Raw genomic sequence first — 21,852 nt, forward strand, 5'->3', positions numbered from 1 at the left:
AATGTGCAATATTACCCTGGTATGCATAGACAAGCTAGCTCACGTATCATCAATGCGCATCGCCAAAACATACTTTCGCAATGGAGTCAGAGGACAAAGGGTATTTGGTGTTTATAGGCATAGTTATATTTGACCTAACTTTGTTTTCATTGGCTCTTTTCCTCTGGTCAAAATACCGTCTTCAAATTATAGCTCTTACACACAATGGCTTTGCTAACAGAAATATTAGGTTTACAAAATTATTAAGCGATAGTATCAACTTGGTAGAAGATAAAAATAAGATTGTAAAGGTGCTATCTCCTCACTCTATCGAGAAAAAAAATATAAACCATATACGCTGGAATTCTAGAACGAATGGTCCAGTTTCACATGCTACTATAACGCACTTACGTTCTTCATCCAACGATAATTCTGGATTATATGTGAAAGTTTCAAATGATTCAATAGGTACTGATGATATACCAGGTGCCTCTGCCCTGGCTAGGGCCTTATACAAGTATAAAAGCTCTGAAAGGTGGTGGAACCCTTTGTTATATGATTGTTCTAACAAAATTGAAAACAATGAAGCCAATCTCTACCTTAAATTTATGAGTAAGACGTGCAAAATGCTCCTAATATGCTTTATGTTTTCGGTTATAATAAATGGATGTGTCTTCCTATATTTCCTAAGTCAAGGTAATCCGCACATCTTTCTTGTGTATACTTTTGAGGACATGTTAAACTGCAAAGTAACTACGTGGGCACTATATATAATGGTCTGGATTTACTCTTTTATAGCATATTATTTTGTATCTATCTTTCGGAATAATCTGGATGTAAGTTTATATACATATAATCTTATGTATGGCGGCATTTAGGGGAAAAAACAAGTTACAGCGATACTTAGGCCACAACTTCATACAATTATGGTAGCTGGGTTCAACAAAAGCATAACTAATCCCAGTCTAATTTACAACCATTTTAATACTTTGTTTCCTGGACAGGTCATTTCTACACATATTGTGATGGATCATAGTAAGCGCTTGAGGTATGAAAACTTCTTATAAAATGATATGTTTAGGTATGAGCATGAATTGGAAAATGAGAAACTACAGTTGACAGGTCTATATGATCTTGTTTCAATTTCATCGACTTGCCAACTGAATAAGTCGGATGTGACAAGCATAAGAGACATCAGTGTCAACCACTCAGATGTATCTCATACGTATGGAAAGACCTCAATTGTACGTTCCTTGAGTGCTAACTTGGGGGAGTCTGAAATATTCACAACAAAAAGTGAATCAGATAAGAAAGTCAACAAATCATTATCGTCTCAGAACTTGACATATGTGCCCACAGCAAAAGCTGAGGTAACTGGTTCCCAGGCTGTAATTGAAAAGGAGACACATGAATACTATGGTGACATGAAACAACATTTCTTCAAACACATAGACAGGATTAAACGCTTGAAAATACAGATTGAAGAGGAAAAAAACAAAATTCATAATGTATCCGCAAGAGTATGCTTTGTATCATTTGCAGACTCCAATATAGTACTGCACATCTTAAAGGGTTGGTTCTCTATTTAAAATAAATGATATATAGATAACAAAATATTGGATTTTATACCTCAGTGGCATATTTCACCAGCTCCGCATCCAAATGATTTGATATGGCTGAATTTACACATATCTAGATACAATGTTTTGTTAAGGATGCTATTTTTCAACTTTCTTCTAGTAGTTTTCTATGTGGGAGTTACATATTTGCTTATAAAGCTAAATATGATTAAAAGGTTCACAAAAATCGACCTAGATGAAACAGGTAACAGCCAAGGTGTTCATTTTGATGTTTTTAGTAATTGAACGAAGCCCGATAATGCTAATACGATCCACATTTTGGCAAGGTAATACAAATATAGCTTTGATAATTGACTATAGGTGTCGTACAATCTATTATCACACTTGTAATAAACTCTGCGGTGCATCCTCCCCTTATATTGTATCTATCAAAATACATAGGTATTTTACTCCAGTTCTATTAAATGGTATTTTTAGGGTTCTGGACACAAACATCCCTGCAAAAGTATCTCTTATTTGGACACATTTTTTACCTATTTACGAGCACAATATTTGTTCCATTGCTTGCTTCGATGATTGCAATATGGGTATGTTTACAACTAATCCATTTAAAATCTGATTTTAGCAAGTTTTTGACGGAGCTGTGCATTTGTTATCTTTGGAACTTGGAAAAATGTTAATAAATACCTCATGGAAATACGTAACTATCCATGTGATGAATGCAACATTTATAATTCCGTGCAATCAACTACTTCAAATTTCCCAGTTAGCAAGTAAGTGTAACGAAGTTTTATGAACACTGTCTGCAGCCAGATACTTTTTCCAAGTGCTATTTAATGTTGATGACGGAGTCCCATTTTTTGATTTGGGATTTTGGTATGCATACCACCTATCAATACTTACCCTGGTGTTGCTTTTTGGGGTATTCATACCATATTTGTTGCCTCTAGCAGCTCTGTACTTTGCACTCAGATACTATGTAGACCGTCACAATATAGCATATCAATTATCACAATTCCCTTTGGATTCTTCTGGAAACATATCTTCATCCGCTGTCAAATCAATGCTATTCTGTGTATCACTCACACAATTTATTATGTCTGGAGTTTTTCTACATTGCCAAGACCTACTACCCTCTATCTGCATCATGATATTATACATAGCCCCTGTGGTTCGTTTGGATGTTACACATGTATATGTTCTGCAGACAACGTGGTTGATCATGTATGGGTCATATGGTGATTCTGTTATAGAGTCTATTCACTCATTTTACAAGATTAAGTTGAAACCACTTAATCAGAAGATGCTCCAAGTTATTCAAGTATGTTATATGCACCCTTGTGATGTTAGAGATTTAATAAATGCAAAATCACTGAAATAAGGCGTATTCGACCTATAAGCGGTATTATAAACGCCTCATACCCTATAATGCCAGTAAATAATGTGAAAATAAAAGCATATGTACTCTATATGTACAACATAGATTCGGTAAAAACAACTGCGTCAGCCGGGAGTCGAACCCGGGTCGCCTGCTTGGAAGGCAGATATCCTAACCGTTGGACTACAGACGCTACGTCACTGCCCCAAACTTTACGATTCAGCATTTAAATTTATGTAAAACGTAGATCAGCGGAGTCCAGAACTAGTGTAGACGGACGAAATAATCTGATATCATAATACATACGCCAAAGTACATCTTTACTTTGCAGAAAAAAATAGAAAAGGCAATCTTCATGAAAACTTTCAATATTATACAGATATATTTACCACACTTTTAAAAAATACGATTTACTGCGTTACTTAGAGGGAGATGAGGCTAGTGTTGTAGGGTCATATGTTAAATATCTAAAATTGCCTTTATTCGTACATACCCCTCGAGGCATATAGATTTTGTTGGATGTTTTGTTTTTAACATCTTGCCCATATCATCAGTATCACTGTATGCGTAAGGCGTCGAGGGTCCTTCTGTTTGAGTAGTTGTAAAACCGTCGTTAGTACCATATATATCGAAGGGCAACATATAGTCGCTGTCTACATATACACATGTATTTCTTATGTTTGAAATTTTTTGAAAATCTACCTGGTATTTCATCCTCATTTGCGTAAAAATGTATGATAGGGTTCTTGATGGTAAGAATTCGTGTCGTTTTTCCGAACTTGTAATGTTGTAATTGTCCAAAAATATAATGTCTAGGTAAAAAATACGTATTTTCCATTATAAGAAGCCGGTATTGCTAAAAAAAATGTTGTATAGTTAATATTGAATATTAAAGCTAATGTTTTGGCCAGGGACGTAAAATTCATGGATTATAAATACCTCCGATGCTTCTTTCAGTAGTTTTCCAGCCATGTCCTTCCTTATGTATGAATTGGCGAGCATTTGCTCCAAAGTAGCTCGCAAAGATTCTATAATTAGGGAATGCCTCAAAAGGTCGTCAAATAGTTGAGTGTTATGTGAATCTGACATCTTAAAAATATGCCTAAATCTAAAGCATCTTTATGTTATACAAATAAGTGTACAATAGCTGCGAGGACTATTCTGTAGATTGCCAGGCAAGCAAACTATAAAGGCATAACACACTGCTGCAGAGGATGTAAAAAATGTTTGTATAGATTACCATTATTCCTAGCGCTTCCATTTCCTTCTCCAGTGCGGTAACCTCACTATATTTCTCATGTAGTAGGGATTTGTGTTCACTCTTGATGTTCTCAAGTTTGCTTTCAAATCCTAAGCTTTCATTTACTATCGTGAATTCCTTTTCTTCTTGTTTTGCCTAAAATGTTGATATTTTGCCTTTATCCAACATACTTTTATCATACCAGCCCTGTCAATACTCAATTCATTTTCTATTTTTTCTATCAACACATTCAATTTCCCATTATATATATCATCTTTATCCTGACAAATTCTTTGATGTATCTGATTTAAAACTCTTACTAGTGCTATTCTATTATATTCTTCTGCTCTTATGAGCCGTTCACTATAATATGCTGATGAAGTCGTATATACTCCCACTTTTTATATCTGTGTTGTGATTTTTTGAAAAACTCTTTTACTTTTATTAGTTCCTATAGGAATAATCTACCCAGTGGTAAAATGGGTACCTCTCGTAATGAATCTGTTGCAAATTTCGCCGCTTCAAGTTCCCTGCATTTTTTATCCATTTCATCTCTATATTCACTCTTTCTGTTCTCCAAAATTGCGTGAAGACGCTTAGTTTCAGTGGATTCCTCCTATGTTCAATATTATTATTGGCTTCAGACGTGTATCTATCGAAGTACCATTATTTCGGCGATCTTCTTATTTAGCTCACACACGTTGTTATTTATCGTCTCTAACTATATATTTATAAGAGTGTAGAGCATAACGTATCTGTACCTCACGAGATAACTCTGATTGTTGTTCATTAAATTCACGAATGGAAGACAGAAGAAGAAGTGTTGATGAAGTTTTCTCAATAAAATAGCTTTCCTTGTTTTTTACACTCTCTATCTGTGTATTAAACATTGACTAATTTCCAAATTTAGCATGCGAAAATAACTAAACTTCCAAAAATAATTACCTCAGACTTCAACGAGTTATGAACATGGAGATATCGGTCATCTAGCTTATTCAGTGCATCTAATTTAAGCTTTCCATTATTTATCTGTTCAATGAGAGTCTTGATGCCTTCATGGGTTAACACCTATCTGATTTTGTAAATGTATATTATTCTAACAATCCTGCTGTTGAGGCTCCGTTCATTCGTATACATGGCTTCTTGAATGTCTTTCAGAGATATTAGATTAGATTCACTTTTCAGTAGTTCTAAGTGCGCAAATTTGTGGCGTTTCTTCGTTTCGACAATACTACTATCCAGTGATATGGATTTTGCATGATAAAACTCTACACTTCTCTCAAGATCACTAAGTCTGTATAATTATATTATCATTATCTTCTACTAAAATAACTCTGCAGTCAGTCGTTTTGCTGTTTTCTCGATATTAATTGCCCTTTCTTCCAGTGACAAAAATTCCACTTTTTTTAATTCTAATTTGTTCAAAATCTTTATCAATTCATCGTGCAAAGTATTTTCCATTCTTTTGATATTCGCAATATCATGATATTTATGTTCCTATATTTCTGTTTATTATATATCGAACAAGTAATAACGATGTTATTCTTCAGCATAGTTGTATCATTTTTGTAACCACTTTTAACATATTCTATTCGGCCCTATAACATAAAACATTGAATTTTGAAACTCACATTAAGATCATTAATTTCTCCCGAAAGAAATAGTAAAATTTGTGTTTTTTTAAAGGTAATCTGTACGGGGAATAGTAAATGGGAACAAATAAATACCCTATCACTATCATCTAATGCTAGTAAAATGTTATTAACTGTAGATTGATGGCATTTTATACTACTATTACGACTGTTTAATGCTGCTTTCATTGCTCCTATTTGTGTTATAACGGATTAAAATCTTTTAAATACCCAAGTTTTGAATATGTTGATTCATTGCACAAAATTTTTGATTCATGTTCCCGGTTAAGGTTAATACCAAAGAGTTCAGGTTGCCATTATTCTCAATTAAACTGGAATATTCAACCTTTAATGTTTGCATTATCAGAACTCTCTTTGCTACGTCCCTCCTAATACTCAGTTAATGACGATGCTTGCTAACCTCAAATTGCGGATTTCGTTGTATAACAGAAAGTATCTCTTACATATTCCATTTATCTCTTCATATTCTGTATCATCTTATTGAACTAAAATGATGATACCATTAGTTATGAGGTTTTTGTTAAATGATATGTCCGAAAAATACTTATCCGTTGTTTCAATGAGACATTCCAAAGGGTTGTTTGTGTTATCTTCCATTGTGACGTATTTTTCGCATCTGAATGTATTAATAATGGGTTATCATACTTAGTATGTGATTGACTCATTGTGGTTAATGAATGGCAGGTAGTTTTCAAGGGTATATGAATATTGGCAGCAAGAAATGTCAGAGTGCAGCTTTAGAATATTCCTCATAAACCTAGAATTATAACAATATTTTCTCTTCAGCGAGAATATGGATGCGAATAAAGGGATTTCACCCAATCGATATAGGAAATTTGATTCAAGACAAACGTTTGTTTATTATGCTTGTAGAGGAGAGAAAGAGACACAAATCTGAGAAACCTAAGAAAATTTTTGATAAAGTAGTAAATTAATGCAATAGAGTGTTCCATCATGACTACAGAAAAATGGAACGTGAAGTAATTTCACTTCTTTGCATGCAATTTCCATGTGCACGAAAAGACGAGATCACTCCTTCCAGGAAGCATCAATAAATTAACCTAAAGGCTGCAATAAAGATTATACTAAAATTACGAACAATATACATATATTACTAGATTTAATAGAACAAATCAGCAAATGCAGATGGCAAAAGTAGTAATAACAGATTCATAGGTAGATATTGATGAATATCATTCAATAGAAAATTATGGATACTAACATTATAGAACAAAATCTACTAGAACCATGAGAAGGAGGAAATGTAAGCCTGACAAAGAAATGAAAGAAGCGAGACATGATCGACAATTTGATTCAAAAGTTAAGACACCCCAACTATATATACGCAAGACCCCTTCAGGACATATTTCTAGAAACAGTAAACGATGGGATTAAAGTAGAGGGAGAGAATACCTTCGTATATGCTAGACATGCACTTGGTATTAGCTAAAGGTTCAAAGGCATAACTCTCCACCTGAGAGAACATCTTATAAGCTGGCATACCCATGGTCAAGTTAATTTTTTTTCAGAGTTTATGATACTCAAAATACCTTTTTAACAAGGGATATGGCAAAATCATAGTCATAGGAAATACCAATCCAGAAACTTTTCTACCAACAGAGCAGGTGAACAAAGTTCAAATCGTACCCACTAGATAAACATGGGAAATTTAGACAACCTTCGATTGTATAGCTCATTGTATGTCTAGAAGAGTGTAGAAGACATAGTGGTGACGAAAAGGGATGTTAACTTACACATAGGACAGTTTGATTTGATATTTAGATATAAATGTGGAACTACTACTAAAATTTGGAAAAAACTCCATACTTGGAGTAATTCCAACAAAATCACAAGGTGAAAAATGAAGACCGCACATATAATTTAACCCTAAACCTAGGATAGTTCAATTTGTTATTAGGAGCTATCCGAAATGACTGCGCCAAAGTTCAATTTCTTGTTTTTTGAAGTATCTTTTATCGTCTTCATCCACAATCATGAGGTTGATGTAGTGTCTAACAGTTAGTTTGTTTTGAACATTTGAGTATGTTGGACAAATGTCAAGACCATTTAGATACATTCTAACGGGTATACACTCTCCTAATAAATATGAGTTAAATATATTCACCTCACCTTTTATTGGAGCACCATCCATTATTTCGAAATTTGTAATATTCACTGTCTCATTTACCGTACTACGACCTATGTCCAGTATATTTTATCTAAAAAATACAAACCAAGCGTAAGCGATTCAACCCGTTGAATTGCAATTTCCATGAACTTTACATTTATAGCAACAGAAAGAAAATAAACCTAGTCAATATGAATTCATGATTAAACCAGTACCTTTCCCAAAATGACATCCCTCAGATGGTATTTGGACTTGTTGTATTCAAATTCAATATGAAGATAATCTTCTATGCCAACCTAAAATGTTGTTACACGAAATTAATGCAGAATTACCTCCATTTTTATTGTGTCATTAATCTCTGGAGGAATGCCCAAATTTTGTATGGCAAAACTGGTATCCTTGGTAATTGTGCTGATCGTACGTTATTTTATGTTAGAAAACGTACCCTCCATATCCTTTTGTTATTGTAATTCTTATGAAATAGTATAGCTTAATATTTATTCCGTAGTATGTCTCGTTTTCGAGTCCTACTAGTGGAAATTTCCACTTGTATTGTTTGCTCTCAATTAACGTTCCTAACATTTTTTTTTTACAAATAAGACAAACCCGAAGACTCAATTTCCTTGGACATTACAAAAAAATCATAAACACCAGCCTTCTCATAAAGCGTGTCTATATGTATGCTATCACAAATTGACTTTACACTTACCACTCTGCCCAATCAATTCTACTTTTATTCCAGAATGTTCAAGACGTTTACCAGGTTTAATGCTTACAAAAGCTGTTCCACTTATTTCTTCACCGTCCTAAGATAATCGTAAGGGTATCCGGTAGCATACCGAAAATATTGGACACTTGACCCCTTTTCTATTAGGGTCCATGTTAATAAATGGTCTGCTAGGATCAGCATCTATTTCGACGTCTACCGAACATGAATTTCCAAAAAACATAGACAGCTACAAAGTGATGTTATCCAGGTGTGTGTATTTTGATGTTGCTCAAATATGTTCATAACGTACCATTGTGAGAGTTATAAAACGTTGATATTTTTGCGATGGTAGGTTATTAAACCAAATATTTTGTGAATATCTACGAATTCTGTCGTAATGCAGACATGGAGATGTACGAATCGACTATATTCGTTGAATTTACTGAGTTAGTTCATAATAACATAATACATGAACCACTATCTAAAACCAAAACTATGGTATAATTTAAGCGAAATAAAATATCAATATAAAGAAAAAAATCACGAATCGTGCTTATCTTGGCATATTTTCATGTCACCCAACTAAGGTTTCACGTGTGTAGTTGTAACACGTACACAAATTAGAGAGGAACATTTAGACAGAGGTCTAATTTTATTATTGGTGTTGTTAATCTACATTGATTGGCGAACATATCCACTATGGACGCTTTGTAATACTCTTGGACCCTGCTTAGGGCATATGAATAAGCCTTCAAACTTATAGACTCCAATTCAAAGTCTGTTTGTTGTGAACTCCTAAAATTTATTCTGTGGATTTGACCACACAACTCTACAGATTCATTGTAGAGATTTAATGCGACTAGGATCCTATTCTCCAGGAGTGACAATTTCCTATAATACTGTTTTAGACTTTCCTCACGGATATGTGATAGTAGGTTTGTTAAATCATGCCTACTATTTTTAGTGTTAAAACACCTAGTGTACATTTCGAGAAATTTAAATTCCAAACCTAGGTTGGTTCCTATGATGCTCTCGTAACCAAGACTCTGTTCCACAACATTCTTGTAAGTATCCTCCGCTTTCTCGACAGGGGCTTTCACAAATGCTTGGTCCTTATTACATCTTACAACTTCGTACACATCCACATAATTTTTTAGGAGGGGGAGAAGTAGCTGTGATGTTTCATGCTGGCCGGTTTGGGCCAGTACCTCGATACATGTAATCCACCCATAGATTTCTTCTTCAAGCGAGTTTAGGCCTATGTCCTTTAATCCAGAGAAAGAAATACTGTCAGCGTGGCAACCGCATTGGAAATTAAATTCACGTTTTGAAAACATCTGGGCTATGGAACCCATGAAAACCTGAGAACAGAGCATTAATTTGTTATCAGTTGCATTTTTTATTAATTGTTTTAGACAGTTGCTATATTCCTCATCTAAATAGCTATCCTCTGTAGTAGAATTTGCAATGTTTGGTTCTGGCAAGAAACCAAGATTATTGTGTTCAATAATATGGACAGAAAAATGATCATATTCCCATGGGAATATTGGATTATAGTATTTGGAAGTTCTAGAGAGCAACTGCAACAATGCACTGTTGAGATAAATGTCATTAAAATGATCAAGAGAATATATGATACTTAGGCACTTATCAAGATCACCTCCAACATAATTCATCATAACATAATGCGCATCATTCTTACCATATAATATAGGATAAAATGGTGAAGGTACTAATTCCGTTACGCACTCAGTTTGGATATTTGTGTTGTACACTGTAACATTTTCATTACAAGGCGACAGACCCATTTTAGACGGTGCAAAAGTTTTTACTCTAGAGCTGATACTTATTATAAACACTAGCCAGCTAGCTATACATGAGTCAAAACATTCTATGCTACGTTTACTACATTTGTAAGCAAAATAATAATCATTCAAGAAAAGTCCACAATGTGAAAGATACAACCATGCCTTGTAATCCAAAGGATCCAACGAAATAGCCTCAAATATTAACTTGGCGGATGACATTAGCAGGGATATACCATCTATACTATTGTCATGCATGCTACATTCCGAATACAATTTTTTTCGAGTATTTCTATCCGATTTTATTACAAAATATGTTAATTTAGATCCAGTCCTAACATAAATCATATCACTTTGAATTTCTGTTATTGGTATAGAGCACAGAGTATTAGCATTATTCGATAATTTGAGATGAGACACTCCATCCATTAATAATAACTTAGATGGCGGATACTTTAGTTTTCCGATGTTAACCATGTATTCCTCATCCATATTAGAAATTCTGTGACTGTTTAGAATGTCAGTACAGGGAAGTAAACCAATATCGTTTATTATACTACAAAAATCTTGGAATGTAAATGGTTTATTAAACAACTCTATAAACGCTTTCCAAGTTAAAATAGCCTTGAAGCTCGGCTCGAACTCAGATAAGCCATAATGTTTGCCATTATAAGATATGCTTGTTTTGTAACTTCCATGTGATAAAGTTTGTAGAATGAGTTTTAGGAATAGATTACACCTTCCAAGCATTAACTTAACCATTGAAAGTCTTGAAATAAGTTTGTTATGGTAGTTTTCACTAAAAAATGTGGCAAAAGAAAGTAATATAATGTTCTCAATGAATTCCTCTAGTATTTTCAGTGTGTTAACTTTAGGTAGATAATGAAATTTTTTTTCCTTGACTAGAATGGAATATATTACTTTATTTATTCCTGATATTTTTGTATTATCTTTAACAAACAAATCTGTTCGTTTTCCAAAATGATTTATACGATCCGAAGTCACAGATTTTATTAAATAGGGCGTTGTATAGCATTTTTTACCAATGCCATATGTAAACAAGAAATGAGCCAACAAATCTAGTGTAAATAACATATGATCCATATGCTCAAACATTTTAAACTTGTGACAAAATTCACAAAATCTATGGTCTTGAGTCATAGAAATGTGTACACAATTTAACCTTGATGACAAAGAATCTATCCTGTACGGTTCTGTTTCCAATACACCGAGGCCAAGAGTTATTGGAGCACGGGAAATATTCGGAGATAATATCCTTTTAAGTTTATGAAAATGCTTGAACTTATATGTTAGTATATTGGATCTAGAGATGTTGAGTAAAGATCTAATGTAACCCTTCACTTTACGAATTCCTGTACTATCCCAGATTTTTAGAATAAATTTTCTTGCTAGTAATGTTTCCTTCTCTTTATGTTTTTCAATATAATTCGAGTATAAAGGAAAACATTGGTGCAGAAGTAATGGAATATGTTTATCATTAGCAATAGAGATTGTTTTCTTCAAAACCTTAGAAACGGAACAATGGGAAAATATCAAATTTTCCTTAAATTCTTTCTTTATGTGCTTTTGAAACGATAATATTTTCTTTGTTTGCTTAGTCGATCGACTTGGGATTAAAGGCAGAAAATATCTAATAAATGTTCTCTGTTTTTTCTTAAGCAAATCTTTGTAATGCAATAATTCAATAGATTGGCTATAATGGATATATGAATATATATCACCAAACGAAAACAACAGAGAGAGAATGGAAAATGCTATAACATCCGGTACTCCATAGATTAGAACAGATGATATATCACATCTTGAATACTTAATCGCCTTTAAATATTTTAGACGTGGATATTCTCCGGTTGAAAATTTAAGCTTACGTTCCTTTGTGTAGGGTCTAGGTAACTTTGATACACGTATAAAACTGCATAGGGAGATTGATTTTGATATAGTAGCGTATTGTTGTTCATTTGAAATATTGGCGTATATTTTTGTGCTAGATATTTTGCAACTGTAGTTAGAGCATGTGTAAGTCCGGGATTTTCCTCCAACAAAGTGTCTATCAATGGCTACATTAAAATATTTGTAGGGGAGAGTAATAGTTTCTGAAAAAATAATACCAGGACTTTCAATGGTATAAATATTAAACAATATTTGGAATTCTAAATCATCTTTTAATAGAAAACAAGACTTGCATAATTCATAAAATATGGTATCTGTTTTTGAAGTTTCACCTTTCTCTGTCCATAAATTCAACTGATTAGAATATGATGGGATACAAAACACCTTTTCATTGAATATATGCTGGTCATGAGTAATAAATATTGTATGTGGTATAACAAATCCTTTATATTCTGTCTTTAATAGATCTTTGGAATGCATAGATACTTGAACATCTTTACACCAACCCTTTATGTTTAGAATGTTAGCCAACATACAGGTATAAATACTCAAAGCATCGTTCAAAATGGAATAAATGTAACAGAATGTGCTATGGCTTAAATCTCTGCAAACGTGGGAGATAAAAAGCAGTCCCTCTATGACTAATCCTTGATAATTAAATGGCAGAGCAAATAAATAGGAAATTATAAACTCCTGTGTTAAATTTATCTTTAAATTTCCTAATTCTAACTTAGAATACGATAATAAATTCTCACAAAAATCAATGGATTCATGTTGATCATTAATACAGTTAACTTCTCTATTTAATGAATATCTATTGTTTGACCAAAATATATCGAAATTAAGTAACAATTCCACCTTAGATGACAATTCTAGCGATTCAATTTTTTTAGTTACAGAATATATACAAGGGGTTCTTAACCATATTTTTACAAGCACTGACCAAATCTCAAATTGAATTTCCTGAATCCAATATCTGACAGAACTTTTTAGAATTATCTTTGGATTTTCAATGTTGTATGACTCATCAATATATATCCTATTCTCATTTAACATACGGCAAATCGCAGGTAAATCGGCTACAACATTTTTTCTACCAAGTGCCTTTATGAGATCTTTCACATCGCAACGTATCAAATACAAAATAACGGACAACTCAATCAAACTTTTGAATGCTAAATTAAATTCACACAATCTTACATAAACGTCTGCGAGTGAAGTATACAAATTTGTATATGTTACGTACTTAGAAACTATAGCATCCAATTCCGGAATTCCTAGATCAGGATTGTCATAAAACTTAGGATTTGATGTAGAGATAATAGTGGATAATAATCCATAATATTCAAAACTATTATCATTTCGTTCGAAATGTGTACTACAAACTTCGCTATCTGCCTGTATTGCTCCGAAGCTGGATAGACTATTTGAATTTTCAAATAGTAACTCTTTAACCCTTTCAGAGTATCCACATCCTGGTGAATAGTCCAACACATTAATCGAATATGTTACATATCTCTTTAAACATTGCCAATTACGTGTAGTATAGTATTTTTTATAATTTTCATCAAATTTTTTCAGAAATTTGATAAAATCTGAGCTATATACGAGTTTATAATTGCATAAAAACCCAGAATCTAGACAGCTAGTCTCTAGCGTCATATTCAAAAACTACCTACACTCCAACAGCACATCTCAAAGATCTCTATCTATCCGATCTTTGAACATGTTAACTTATGAGTTAAAAATACATCTTGTAAGTGATTATGGATATGCCTAATTAGCATAACCAAGGTCAGGTGTGAGCCTTCCACCTTAGAATAACCAATAGGATCAAAAAATATTTTTTTACATGGACAGAAACGGTTTAAAAGTATGTTTAACTGTTATTTTATCAGTTTAAACAACGATTTACCGGACATATATTGTAAAATATATGGTTGAAGATGTGCGACTAGTGGACAGCTATTTCATTCTTGCTTGATAATCATGCAAGTTTTCTTTCATAGTATTATTTAAATGCTTTTTGCAGGAAATGATGGAAATAGGTATCTTCGCTCAACTGCACATCAGACATTGTATGTTAATCCCTTAGAGTTATCGACTTAGTTACCTTCTACATCTGTAGATCAAAAGGTCCGTTTTGTTGTAGATATGGCTAAAGATCCTGACTCCCTTCATATAATTGAAGGGGTAGAGGTACGGTTTCCGTATCCTCCTTACCAGAGCCAAAAATTATACATGGAAGCAGTTATTAAAGCTGTTAAAAATGGGAAAAATGCCCTCCTGGAGTCTCCAACAGGTACAGGAAAGACACTTTCACTGATTTGTTCCTCTCTGGCTTGCTTACTTAACAACAAATTTAATAACAAAGGTGGCTTTAATGCACCAACTGACAATGCCAATAATAATCAATATACCCTAGAATCCTCACTATTGAATAAAATGTCAGATTTAAGGAAAACACCAGTTAGTGACCAAAAGAAGACAAAATTACGAAATAGGAATAGAATCCACATTGTGTATGCATCCAGAACGCATACACAGCTAAGACAAGTCCTTAAGGAAGTTAGAAAGAGCCTTTATACTAATGAATTTAATTCTAAAGGGATAAAGGCGGTATTATTAGGTTCCAGGGATCAGTTATGCATAAATCCAGCTAGAGGCAATTCTTCTGGTGAAGCTCTGAATGCCTTATGCAAGAATCTGGTACAAAATCGCAAGTGTATCTATCATAGTGGATTAAAAATGGGAAAAGTGAACGAAGATATGTCATTCTATGAATTGCTGGATATTGAAGATATGGTATCTCTAGGAAAATCAAAGAAGTGTTGTCCATATTATGCAGTTAAAGATGCTCATGAATCCGCCGATTTAACACTGTTGCCTTACAACTATTTATTGTCAACAACTATTAGGGAAGCTATGGAACTTAATTTACAAGGTGCCATATTAATTATTGATGAGGCGCATAACATTGAATCAATCGCCGAAAATGCGGCTTCATTTTATATTAGACAAGTTGATATAGCCAGATATATGGCTGCTTTAAGGAGATTTGCATCATTCCACAAAACATACTTAAACTCTATTAAAAATGAAGACAAGGAACCCTTGCATTCCATTAATACATCTGCACTATCAAGATTAGCTATATCACTAAAGAATATTGATGAATTCTTATCCAATGTTGTCTTGGATGAATATAATGACGCAATAGATAGCCCTACTAGACATGATGATGTAGGTAGATGTTGGTTTGTTAAGGAAATCAAACGGAAGCACATAATCTATAACGCACAAGATATCGTTACCCATATGCTAGATGTTTTGGGATTCAACGAACTGAGATTATTGAAAGTAGATGAAATAATTAGGCAATCTATAAGTATGTTGTCAAATGGATTGTTACAAACAAACCAGTTAGATGACTCTTTCATTTCTCATTATGATAACAAAACTTTACAAGAAGATTTACAGTCATTAGAGTCACTTAGAATTATGTTATTGCGTATTTTTGCCAAGGAATTGCTAACTTGCCCTCAGTACTTTCATGTGTTCATAACAAATGATGAAAAATTTGATAATTCTAAACGTTTGACAACTACACAACCTGCAACATCAGGCTGGAACAGTAAAATAAAAAATAGGCAAACGATACAATATTCTAATACAAAGAACGATACTCACATATTACCCAAAATCTTAAATTTTGAATGTTTACAAGCGGTCCCTACATTTCTCCGCATAAAGGATGAAGGAGTACGCTCAATTATTCTTACTTCTGGAACATTAGCACCTTTATATGTTTTAGAAAAACAAATTGGTGGGAATAAGTTGCCATTTGAAATCAAATTACAAAACAGGCACGTAATAGAACCTTCCAGGGTTTGGGCAGGAATCGTAACAGGAGATAAGGATGATCCTCATAGTTTATCCTCTGTTTATAACACTAGGGCGACCACACCTTATGTAAAAGCTTTAGGTGAGTCCCTTTTGTCATTTATAAAATGTGTACCTTCGGGTGTATTAGTTTTTTTTGGGTCCTACCCAGCAATGAACCAAACAGTATCAATGTGGAAACAACTTGGATTATACAGTAAGATGGAAATGTTTAAATCTATATTTATAGAGTCACGGTCCTCAGAGCTAAATTCAGCTGAAAACTATCAGGAACTGAGTAAGTTAGATAGCTCGTACGGTTTAACTCAAGCGCAAATCATGGAATATAAGTCACACATTACGAGTGGCAAAGGTTCTATTTTTATCGGAATTTGTCGTGGGAAGATAGCGGAGGGAATTGACTTTAGCGATGATTACTGTAGAGGAGTTTTCGTATGTGGAATCCCATATCCCAATAGATATGATGACAATACTGCATTGAAAATGGATTACCTGAGGCGAAATGGTAATTGTGAAACTGAAAGTGCAAAGAACGATTTGGCTTATGATTGGTATACTACCCAAGCAATCAGGGCTATCAATCAAGCTATAGGACGCTCAATTAGGCATATAAATGACTATGGAGCTGTACTACTTGCTGACTATAGATATCAACTATCTCCTATAAAGCAAAATATCAGTGAATGGGTAGCAAATCGCTTAAAAATTTACCAATCCATAGACGATTCTACAGACAGTCTAAAGCGATTTTTCAAGGGAGCTACGAATGCTTCGGAGCCGGTTTCTACTACCGTTAAGCATTATGAACAGCCCTCATTTACTCTAGATACGACAATAAAGACTTTGAATTCCTATGAATTTTTGCAGTTCAAGTCCAGAAAAATGTTTAGTGGGCAGAAATCTAAGGCCATGCCACTCGCCAGTCAAAGAATGCATATGTCTGATACTCTACAGCGTAAAGAATCTTCTAACGTCAATGAAAAGCAAGATGATTCAAAACATAGAAATGATGAAAATGATGTACCATCGCATTTGAATGGTAAAGATTTTACTAATTGGGGGACATTAAACAAGTGGTCATATAATGGAAATATAAAACCCCTAAAAAATTCAAAGTATTAATTACTAAAGCAATAAGTTGCTATACCTTTGATCTCTATGTACTTAGTTGTTTCCTTTTAATAATTTGTTTAAAATAAAACTTTAAGACTTAAAAATATTCATATTTGTATTGTTTGGATTATGCATTATTACATATTTATTAATGGTGACATTTATAATAATTTGAACTGTATGATCACTTTTCATCTTTAGCTTGGAGCAATTTTGTATCTCAATGTAATAATTTAAACCAGTCTAGATTAACGCGTCTAAAATATATCCAGTTCATTGGATATGCTCAATTTTATTAAATAGTTCGTCAATAATATTCTTTGCTCCTTCATTATCTGAGCCACTTACTTCATGATTTAAATCCTCTTGGTCTTCACAGAACTTGTTTTTGCTAGATCTTATTTCTACCTCACAAATATAGTCATCTATCTTTGTTAGATGTGGATTTTTAGAGTGCAGCTCCGCTAAATTATAACCATTTATAACTTCAAAGCTATGTTCTCTCAGGTTGAACTCATCAATTCCCTGTAAACATCTACTACTGTAAAAATTGAATTTTGAAAGGGTAGACTTTAGATAGATAAATAAGCATAAGCATGTGATTACCACGAGAAAGCCAGTGGCAAATGCTGCTACATAGAGCAAAATATTTGTTTCGTTACCGAGAAATATCCTGTTAATTTCTTCTTTGTTATTCCCATAGATTTCCAGTGCTCCAAATGAATCATTTGAATTATCTATCTTTTGTAATTCGAGAAATTGCGTTGTACTATACCTTTTATGTCCATAAAAATCGTCCAAACATCCGGTGGGATAATTAGTACAATTTTGAAGGAAGTATTTTTTGTGTGATCGGGTATATGCAACATCAGAAGGCGAAGAATCGAGTATTCTGTTTTTACATCCATTCAAGTACATTTTCCTTGTTGCAGTAATGTTACACATATTGTATCCCCTTCCTTTATAATCGTATGTAGGCTGGATTCTCATGTTACGTTCTCCATGTTTTCTATTCACATGGAAACAAATTAGGAGTTGCCCGCTAGTAACATTTCTACATTCTGCAATGCCTCGTTGATGTAATGGTGGTGCATTAAAAAGGCGATTATCTCTATGATTTAGAAGATGGATATTTGGTTTCTCTTTGGTTCTAATATATGATTTCTGCCTTAGATTTGAATGCAGATGACAGTCACTACAAATTTTGCGTTTTATCCGTTGTTTCTCCGTTTTATGACTTACCATATGAACCATTTTCAATATTTGAAAGCATATCTATCTAGTTTATTGTTTCAAGTCCTCATAAAAAGAACAATGATCCCGCTACTCATTGAAAAGTACCGTTTATAGTATCTCTTCATGAGTTATTCCATTACTCATACTGTATACCAGCAGAATTTGAACGGCAATTATCCACATTATATAATCTTTATATAAACAAAAATTAGTATCTATTCTATCTACTTGGTGGTAAAATACTATATAGCGAATCATCATAGACCTAGAGAATTTTTAACAGCATGTAGTGAACTAGGCCAATAGAGGAGACATACTTTGATAAAAGTACTCATTTACAAATTATCGACTGTAACTTTGCAATATGTAGTGTTGTATAGATATATTTGTCTAGTCTATAATCGTTTTTTAATTCCTGGATTTTCCTGCACATCAAAATCCGGGATAATAAACAGCCCAGGAATATCAAGTTATAAAATAGTGCTGTAATCTTTATAAAAGGAAAGTGTTAAAATACTGACAAAAATTTAGTGCTTAGTTACAACAAATAAGTTATACATATATAAGCTATTAGAAGAGATTTTTCAGTTCTGCAGTTCAAGTTCGAACAATATTATTTAGCAGATGTAGATTGAACAATATTTCAAGATTTCTTCATGGGAACATGCTTCACGTGATGAGGATCGAATACTTTTGGATCATCAACAGGATGATGGCCTATGCCCCTGGCCTTGAACACGATGTGATCATTCGTCACTGCCTAAAATGTTTGTAATTTTTGGTGCATAACAAACGTTTATTGGTACGAGTGTGTGTAAATTTGAGCTTGATGTAGGAGTTCTTCTGGCCAATACGGGGTTTTGAATAATTTGTGGTCCATAGGGAACTCCGTTAATGAATCTTGGGGTTATCTTGGGACCATATGGTACAACACCTATGGGTATTCCTCCTATATAAGCAGGATACGATATGGGTGTTCCGTGTGGCAGCATAAACGCCGCTGCCGCCATCGGATTCTGTGCCATTATGTGATGAGCTCGAATGGGCACAATATTAGGATGTAAATGTAGCGATGATATGTCACCAAAAACATCTCTATAGCTGATTTCAGTTGATATACCCCATTTGTCTTCAGTTCCCTGTGTAAATAAGTTCCTTGGATCTATTCTTCGGCGTTCACGCACGTTCAGACGAGGATAGTATTGCTAAAGGTGTACATTTTAAAAAGTAGGAGCAAAACGTACCATAGGTTTAAACGGTTTGAATTCGTGAACTCTTGCGGTAGTTTGTTGAGCCTCTACACGTGTGTCAGAGATTTCACGGTTTGCCTGAATAAAATGTCATTTTCACATATAACTTACCGCACTAGACATGGGAGTTGTATGTTCGCTATTAACATTTGGGGTAAAGCTGGAAGCATTAGGATTGAATTTAAATAACTTTTTATTCATATCACCAGGTGAGAGATCTCTGTAACCTTGGGTAGTGGCCTGACTAAGCTTCTCATCTACTCTCTTGGAAGCTGACAAAAACTCGTTTTTCTCTGCATTTTTATCATCAGATGTATTCTCGGACGATTTTTTCTCATAATGGATCAGTGGCTTAGAAAATCCATCCACCCTTGTACCTGCAGGTTCAAGGTTGAGAGCATTGATACTTATTTGATGAGAAAGCTGCCTATCTGTGTGTTTACCCTTTTGAGAGACATGAGTAACCTTAACCTGTTCCGGTCTATCCACTTCTTCTACATTGTAGTTGTGAAAAATGAAATATGGATTACCTGCACGATTGGGCTGTGCCTTCACAGATCTTTCGACATTAGAATCTGTGTCATGCGTAGAAGTTTTAGGTTTAAATTTCTGTGATTGGTGTACCTTTTCCTTCTTTCTAGTGTCTTTAACATGCCTTTGTGACGCATTATCTGAGACATTTTCGTTAGTAGATACACAATCCTCATCCTCCAATAGGGATTCTATTTGTGCGTAGCTACCTTCACCATTGTTAGCCATAATTTCAGCCGCGAGAGCAGTCGCATGTTCACGAACACTTTCGGGTATTTCATTCATATCAAGAGCAGTAGTGTACAAATTTTCGTCATAGGTAGTGACGACTCCATATCCCCTACTATTAGTTTCGAATTGATCCCATTCAGTATCCTCAATTTTATCTAATTCTACGAGATTTTCATCACTGACCGGTTCTGCCGGTTTCCATTCTGTTAGAGTTGGATTCACTTTAATAGCTTTAGAGCTAGATATTTCTGTATCAGTCTTAAATTTATTAAAATTATTGTTCCTAATTGGAGATTGTGTAGCATCGGATTTAGCTTCGACTGTATTTTTGGTTATTCCATATGCAGATATAAAATGGTAGTCACCACCGTATATAATCGTTGGTTTATTCTGATTGTGTTTATCACGAGCCTATTTTTGTATATATTTGTGGACTTAAATCACTTACATCGTTGGAGCTGGTTCGGGATCCGAGGGCAATGTCGATTGCTTTATTGTTTCCTCTACTGGAAGGATCGAACGAATTAAAAATTCCTTTAATCTTCCCTCCATTTTCTAGATTTACGGTTACTTCCCTATCCTGTATGCAGTATGTGTTTGCATATATAATTTTACTAACAACAAGAATGGACATGGCATGGGCCATGCGTTCATCATTTATTCTGGATAAGAATAGTGCCCTTCTATCATGCTTATATGGATTAGATACACCTGCGGTTGCATTATTATTCGAATTACGAAACATCTTGGAGTGGGTATGATACAAACTAGTACATAGCTGTTGCAGGTAATAGCATCATAAGGTAAAAAATACGGACAAAGGTACCCAATTCGCAAACTACGAAGGCAACAGTTCCAGTTTCGTTTTTAGAATGGGCAGCGATCTAAATGTCCATATATTTGAAATACCGAGCATACACCGTGGGGCCATACAGTATATTCAGTTCACACAGCTGCTATTCAGTCGATATCGAGTTTTATCGTTATAACGTGCGATGCTCGGCTTTTATATCGGAGGGATATGTCGATAGGCCATGCTTTTACCTACGCTCAATTTTCAATGATCAAATATGCTAAGGCAACTCCTTAGACTCGAAAATTCCGCTTGTATTCCGCGGCGTTGCTTTGATAGGAATGTGATTTCTTATATTCAGATTTGGTGGTTCGGATGTTTAACTATATGAAATAATGTATCTTTGATCCGTT

At 34.1% G+C, this 21,852-nt stretch overlaps 10 protein-coding genes and 1 non-coding gene across 11 annotated transcripts; 4 read left to right on the forward strand and 7 right to left on the reverse strand.

The window, feature by feature from the left end:
* Nucleotides 1-80: 80 nt before the first annotated feature.
* On the forward strand, nt 81-1,844 carry BEWA_010380 (hypothetical protein; the record flags this gene model as incomplete). The annotated part of the gene is made up of 4 exons (XM_004831231.1): nt 81-815; nt 858-1,027; nt 1,061-1,551; nt 1,585-1,844. The coding sequence occupies 4 exons, from the start codon at nt 81-83 to the stop codon at nt 1,842-1,844; spliced, it is 1,656 nt and encodes a 551-aa protein (XP_004831288.1).
* A 179-nt stretch (nt 1,845-2,023) lies between these two features.
* Nucleotides 2,024-2,355, forward strand: BEWA_010390 (hypothetical protein; the record flags this gene model as incomplete). The annotated part of the gene is made up of 2 exons (XM_004831232.1): nt 2,024-2,146; nt 2,185-2,355. 2 exons carry the CDS (start codon nt 2,024-2,026, stop codon nt 2,353-2,355), a joined length of 294 nt encoding a protein of 97 aa, XP_004831289.1.
* A 351-nt stretch (nt 2,356-2,706) lies between these two features.
* Nucleotides 2,707-2,940, forward strand: BEWA_010400 (hypothetical protein; the record flags this gene model as incomplete). The annotated part of the gene is made up of 2 exons (XM_004831233.1): nt 2,707-2,730; nt 2,767-2,940. 2 exons carry the CDS (start codon nt 2,707-2,709, stop codon nt 2,938-2,940), a joined length of 198 nt encoding a protein of 65 aa, XP_004831290.1.
* A 118-nt stretch (nt 2,941-3,058) lies between these two features.
* BEWA_010410 lies at nt 3,059-3,130 on the reverse strand. The gene has a single exon. It is a non-coding gene; the product is annotated as a tRNA-Gly (tRNA).
* A 266-nt stretch (nt 3,131-3,396) lies between these two features.
* On the reverse strand, nt 3,397-4,026 carry BEWA_010420 (hypothetical protein; the record flags this gene model as incomplete). The annotated part of the gene is made up of 3 exons (XM_004831234.1): nt 3,397-3,590; nt 3,640-3,793; nt 3,877-4,026. 3 exons carry the CDS (start codon nt 4,024-4,026, stop codon nt 3,397-3,399), a joined length of 498 nt encoding a protein of 165 aa, XP_004831291.1.
* A 13-nt stretch (nt 4,027-4,039) lies between these two features.
* Nucleotides 4,040-5,997, reverse strand: BEWA_010430 (hypothetical protein; the record flags this gene model as incomplete). Its single annotated transcript, XM_004831235.1, has 13 exons — nt 4,040-4,045; nt 4,178-4,333; nt 4,369-4,540; nt 4,570-4,628; nt 4,665-4,793; nt 4,842-4,898; nt 4,939-5,052; nt 5,123-5,245; nt 5,279-5,471; nt 5,511-5,674; nt 5,713-5,775; nt 5,809-5,868; nt 5,905-5,997. 13 exons carry the CDS (start codon nt 5,995-5,997, stop codon nt 4,040-4,042), a joined length of 1,389 nt encoding a protein of 462 aa, XP_004831292.1.
* A 1,753-nt stretch (nt 5,998-7,750) lies between these two features.
* On the reverse strand, nt 7,751-8,838 carry BEWA_010440 (vacuolar sorting protein 26, putative; the record flags this gene model as incomplete). Its single annotated transcript, XM_004831236.1, has 9 exons — nt 7,751-7,926; nt 7,960-8,028; nt 8,064-8,139; nt 8,173-8,253; nt 8,290-8,368; nt 8,403-8,532; nt 8,564-8,629; nt 8,667-8,763; nt 8,797-8,838. The coding sequence occupies 9 exons, from the start codon at nt 8,836-8,838 to the stop codon at nt 7,751-7,753; spliced, it is 816 nt and encodes a 271-aa protein (XP_004831293.1).
* Nucleotides 8,839-9,286: 448 nt separating this feature from the next.
* BEWA_010450 (hypothetical protein) lies at nt 9,287-14,044 on the reverse strand (the record flags this gene model as incomplete). Its single annotated transcript, XM_004831237.1, has 1 exon — nt 9,287-14,044. The coding sequence occupies one exon, from the start codon at nt 14,042-14,044 to the stop codon at nt 9,287-9,289; it is 4,758 nt and encodes a 1,585-aa protein (XP_004831294.1).
* Nucleotides 14,045-14,536: 492 nt separating this feature from the next.
* BEWA_010460 (DNA repair helicase, putative) lies at nt 14,537-17,407 on the forward strand (the record flags this gene model as incomplete). The annotated part of the gene is made up of 1 exon (XM_004831238.1): nt 14,537-17,407. The coding sequence occupies one exon, from the start codon at nt 14,537-14,539 to the stop codon at nt 17,405-17,407; it is 2,871 nt and encodes a 956-aa protein (XP_004831295.1).
* A 264-nt stretch (nt 17,408-17,671) lies between these two features.
* BEWA_010470 (hypothetical protein) lies at nt 17,672-18,343 on the reverse strand (the record flags this gene model as incomplete). The annotated part of the gene is made up of 1 exon (XM_004831239.1): nt 17,672-18,343. The coding sequence occupies one exon, from the start codon at nt 18,341-18,343 to the stop codon at nt 17,672-17,674; it is 672 nt and encodes a 223-aa protein (XP_004831296.1).
* Nucleotides 18,344-19,380: 1,037 nt separating this feature from the next.
* Nucleotides 19,381-21,391, reverse strand: BEWA_010480 (ataxin-2 N-terminal region domain-containing protein; the record flags this gene model as incomplete). The annotated part of the gene is made up of 5 exons (XM_004831240.1): nt 19,381-19,839; nt 19,879-19,962; nt 19,996-21,057; nt 21,095-21,226; nt 21,266-21,391. 5 exons carry the CDS (start codon nt 21,389-21,391, stop codon nt 19,381-19,383), a joined length of 1,863 nt encoding a protein of 620 aa, XP_004831297.1.
* Nucleotides 21,392-21,852: the final 461 nt, after the last annotated feature.

The sequence above is a fragment of the Theileria equi genome, chromosome 3 (genome assembly GCF_000342415.1).
Source record: "Theileria equi strain WA chromosome 3, complete sequence".
Taxonomy (NCBI): Eukaryota; Apicomplexa; class Aconoidasida; order Piroplasmida; family Theileriidae; genus Theileria; species Theileria equi.